Source organism: Calcarisporiella thermophila (genome assembly GCF_041956535.1).
Source record: "Calcarisporiella thermophila strain CBS 279.70 unplaced genomic scaffold VTP21scaffold_24, whole genome shotgun sequence".
Classification (NCBI taxonomy): Eukaryota; Fungi; Calcarisporiellomycota; class Calcarisporiellomycetes; order Calcarisporiellales; family Calcarisporiellaceae; genus Calcarisporiella; species Calcarisporiella thermophila.
In genome coordinates this window covers 506,319-511,218 of record NW_027192214.1, presented here as the reverse complement: position 1 = coordinate 511,218, position 4,900 = coordinate 506,319, and the positions used below count along the sequence as shown (strand labels likewise).

Below are 4,900 nucleotides of genomic sequence, written 5' to 3'. Positions count from 1 at the left end.
GAAAAGTATTTTTCAATTCGACTCGCTTTTGTTCTTTTATCGAGATCCAGCCGTTTGATGAGCATTGGTTTCCAGGGTTTCCATTTACTTTTAACATCCTATGACCTTCTTGCTTTTTTTCCTCTTGAAGAGTTTTTCCATTGGGAGACATTTTTGTTTAGCTTGCAGCGTTTTTCTTTATATAAATACTTAAAAACTAAATCTATAAGTTTACGACGAAATATTACTCCTGAATAAAGAAAAACAAGGTAGAAAAAAGAAATTGGTAAGGTATTTATATTGTTGAACACGGTTAAAACTTAGAGGCATTTGAGTAACAATCTTTACGAGATTGCAACCATGTTTACAAATTAAATAAACAGTATCCTTTCACGAAAAAAAATAATAGAATCACACAAACGCTTGGATATATAAAATAACTTTAATTCTTATACTTAATATTTACTATCACGAATCATTAATATCGCAAAATGTAACGTATCTTGATTTCTATCTTTATACTAAGCCTATTAAAGACTCTTGAGACTAATTTTCAAAGCAACTTAGTATACTGCACAAAGCCTAAGCCTACTCGTGACAGATCCTAGTGTTTTCCATACACAAAGTACTTTCTCTGACTTCCATATTCACTATGTCAAAACTCATTATAAACCAGTAGTTTATCATATCCCTATAAGAAGTGCGCATAGGGAAAACATAGAGAAATGATATGAAACACATGCGAAACACCTTACTTTTCCTATAATTTCCATATAATTTCCTGATACTTCCTGTAATTTTTCTATAAATTCTAAATCCTTACCCATATAAAATTTCATATAAAAATCATTAAAAATTATAGGAAATATCAGGCAATCATACGGAAAATGAGATGTTCCCTGTGTTTTCCACATTATTTCCCTATTTTTTCCTTATTTTTTCCTTATTTTTTCCTTATTTTTTCCCTATGTGACTTCCTATAGGGCAAATTCCATTTCTCTACTAGAGTTTATCAATTTTTTTAGTTTAAGAGTTTAAAATTCTCTGGAAAACCTTATTTTGTACAATTACCCAGCCTCATCACCGTGAAGTCTGGCAGCTAACCAAGTTTGTGAAAATATCTGTCAAATAAATGCTTTTATAACAGTTAGGACTGTAAGGTAAGGAAGGTTGGTTTAAACAGGGGAAAATATAAAATGGAATGAAAAGGAGCGTACAAGAAAGGTAAAGAAAGAAAATAGTCACAGCAGGATCTGAGTAGGATCTAAATTCGATCATTTACAGCTTCCATCTAGAATAAGAATCTTTGGTTTTCCCATTTACTAGGTTTTTAGGATTACACAAATTTTGTAATACTAATAAGGTCATATGAACTAGTTCTCGTTTAATATCCTTTTAAGCATACCTGTACTACACACATAGGATTTTCTCACGTACTAGCATGTTGTCTTTGTCCTTGCTCTTCCAACTGGTGTAGCAGGCTTAAATACCAGAATACACTAAGTGCAATTTCTGTAAGGCTATTCCCACACGCTATCTCTTTAGTAAAATGGAAGTCTCTTTTATATTTTATACTATTCTACCTCGGTAAACTAAAATATTTTCGATAACGATCGTTGCTATGCGACAATTAAATTTGCACGTTAACATGTGGCATTTTATTATTAATATTGAATGCAAAATTTTAGTCTTTCTTTCTAGATATTCTTCCTACATCCATTTCCATTCAATACTACAGTTAGCTGCAATTCAACCGGGATCTAAGAAAGTTATACTCTCAAAAATGCTTGGTTGTATAAATTATGCGAAGTGAGACAATTAGTTTATTAAGTTTAAGTATTAGAACTCTAAGCCACCTGAAAAAGTCAAAACTTAATAAAATTGTGTATGAACCTAAAAATTATTTATTTAAGTGCTTGATTGAGATATCAAAAAAGTGGTAAAGAGAATCCATTAGATATAGTGATAAACCAAAGTTACTTAGTATATCCAATTGTTCTTCTTGAGTTCCTACAATAATGTCAGCCAAGAAAATGGGGGTTTGAAAAAAAACACGAAGCTTTTTACACTAAGAGCCATTGACGCAACTAGTTCTATGGAAAAACAGAAAGAACACGGAAGATTATATAAATTTCTCAAGTGGAGAGAGCGAGATAAAGTGGAGACTCCTAAAATTTCTTACGTTAAGCTTTATCGCTATGCATCCAAAGTTGATATATTCTTGATCCTGTAAGTTTAGATGCGCATAATATTTTTTTTCGCCTTTTAATCACATTTGCCTATAAAGACTGGGAACACTTTTCAGTATAGCAGCGGGCATGTTGCGGCCAATGATTTCCATTCCTTATGGAAAAGTGATTACCGGCTTCGACCCAATGACAGACCCTGATACTAACCGTCAGAACATTATTGAGGCTGTAAAAATTCTATTGGGATTCGGATTGGCTCTTGTTGTATTTTCCTATGGATCTATGTGTTGCTGGACATTAGCAGGCGAATATCAAACCAGGGTAGGTAATTTAACTTTTTAAACTAGGGGTTACTACATAATCCTAAAGCATTGATATTTCTACAGCGTATTCGTGAGCTCTATTTCCGTGCTATACTTCAACAAGATCAGAGTTGGTTTGATCTAACGGAATCAGAATCGCTTAATACGCGCCTTTCTTCCGACACTTTCCTTATTCAGGAGGGTATTTCAGATAAAGTTGGCCTTGTAATAAAGAATGTCACCCAAGTTATATCGGGTTTTACTATGGCATTCATTTTTGGATGGAGATTATCACTTGTGTTGCTCGCTTTGCTACCACTGATCTTACTGTCTGGTTATCTATTTACTGGGGTGATTAAATCACAGACCCTAAAAACACAGAATGCATATTCGAGTGCGGGATCCTTTGTAGAGCAAGCCATCTCTGGGATACGCACTGTGGCCACTTTCGGACTACAGTCACAATTTATTAACTACTACAACGAAAATCTCAAAGTTGCTTATCAAGCTGGCACTCATAAGGCTATTAAAATTGGTAAGGAGTATCAGAATGGCCAATTGAACAGTTCAATTAACTAATTCGTGCTGCTATAAGGGTTATGCCTGGGATTGGCAGTATTCATTGCATATAGCACTGACGGACTTGGCCTTTGGTATGGCGCCCGATTAGTATCAAAAGGTTCCATGAGTAGTGCAGAGGTTGTTCAAGCTTTTTTCTCATTTATCATTGGTACTATGTCAATAAGGTAAAACAGTTATGGCTTTAACAAGCTATATGCTTAATTTTCAAGGAGGAGTCTAAACTCCTTAAATATCTAGTGAAATTGGGCCTGAGTATAAGGCGCTTGTAGAAGCCCAAGTAGCTGCCTATAAAATTTTCGAAACAATTGACAGAACCCCTGTAATCGTTTCCTCTAAACGTCAACAGGGAAATATTCAACAAAAACATTGCAGGGGCGAGATCACATTATGTGAAGTGCATTTCAGATATCCTTCGCGTCCAGATGTACCTGTTCTATCCGGAGTAGATTTTCAGATTCCAAGTGGCAAAACGGTTGCCCTGGTAGGTGCATCGGGGAGTGGAAAGTCAACCATCATACAATTAGTGCAGCGCTTTTATGATCCAACTGCAGGTAAAATTCTACTTGATGGAGTAGATTTACGTGATATCGATATAAAATGGCTACGGAATCAAATTGGCTTGGTTGGACAAGAGCCTGTACTTTTTGACGACACTATCCGTAATAATATTGCTCTAGGTGCGCTTAATAGAAACCCGACTCAGGCCGAAATTGAGGAAGTGTGTATCCAGGCGAACTGCCATAATATGATTAACAGTCTACCCAAGGGATATGACACAAAAGTTGGGGAGATAGGATCTCAATTTTCTGGGGGTCAAAAGCAGCGAATTGCGATTGCCAGAGCCCTTATAAGGAATCCAGCCATTCTACTGCTTGATGAAGCAACTTCCGCGCTTGACACTCGGTCAGAGAAAATAGTACAGGAAGCGCTAAAAAGCGCTTCCAGAAATCGGACCACTATTATCATTGCACATCGTCTTTCAACTATTCGCGATGCAGATTTAATCATGGTTATGGAAAACGGTAAAATTATTGAGCAAGGTTCTCACACCGAATTATTGGCAAAGAAAGGCGCCTATTTATCGTATGTACAGAAACAACAGCTCAAAGCCTATGAGGACAAAAAGGATAATCTTGATTCTGATTCGATACTTGAGAAAACGAGAGAAATGCAATCTGATTGGAAGCCGAGTTTAGAAACTCGTTTGACTTGTTTCAAAACGTATCCAAGCTCCCTGAATGTAGAAATTAAGAGAGAAAAAAGACCAGTACTAAGAGTTTTGCATATGATGTCACCAGAATGGAAGTACATTTTAATGTCATTATTTGGTGCAGTTATTAAAGGAGCGGTAAGATGTTTTGACCATAGGAAAATCTTGGTAACATTCAGGTTAATTTTTGTTTCTATTTCAGGTTCTTCCTCTAGATGGATTATTATTTGGGAGAGCTTTTAATGCGCTCAGTCAACCTCCAGATCGAGTGGAACAGGAAACGAGATTCTGGTCGCTTATGTATTGTAAGACTTTAATATACAGAGCTGACCCCGTTAAAACCTAAGATCATTTAATTTTTTTTATTTAGTTGCCATGGCGCTTGTGTGTTTTGTCGCTACATTTTTTGAGGAAGGAATAACGCTCTTCTGTGGTGAACGCCTAGTGCAGCGGGTTCGATCTCAAACGTTTCAAAACATTATGCGTCAAGAAATATCTTTCTTCGATCAGCCAACATATTCCACAGGAACTCTCACTTCCCGTTTGGCTAAAGACGCCACAATCTTACAAGATTTACCTAATGTTGTTTTTATCGATGGAGGAAGAACGTTATCCGCTGGGCTTGTGGGTCTGATAAT

General features: G+C 36.1%; 1 protein-coding gene across 1 annotated transcript; it reads left to right on the top strand.

The window, feature by feature from the left end:
- Nucleotides 1-2,074: 2,074 nt before the first annotated feature.
- Nucleotides 2,075-4,896, top strand: VTP21DRAFT_5990 (uncharacterized protein; the record flags this gene model as incomplete). Its single annotated transcript, XM_069396571.1, has 8 exons — nucleotides 2,075-2,208; nucleotides 2,267-2,489; nucleotides 2,555-3,005; nucleotides 3,141-3,216; nucleotides 3,290-4,400; nucleotides 4,465-4,567; nucleotides 4,633-4,646; nucleotides 4,708-4,896. The coding sequence occupies 8 exons, from the start codon at nucleotides 2,075-2,077 to the stop codon at nucleotides 4,894-4,896; spliced, it is 2,301 nt and encodes a 766-aa protein (XP_069247645.1).
- Between the last annotated feature and the right edge of the window lie 4 nt (nucleotides 4,897-4,900).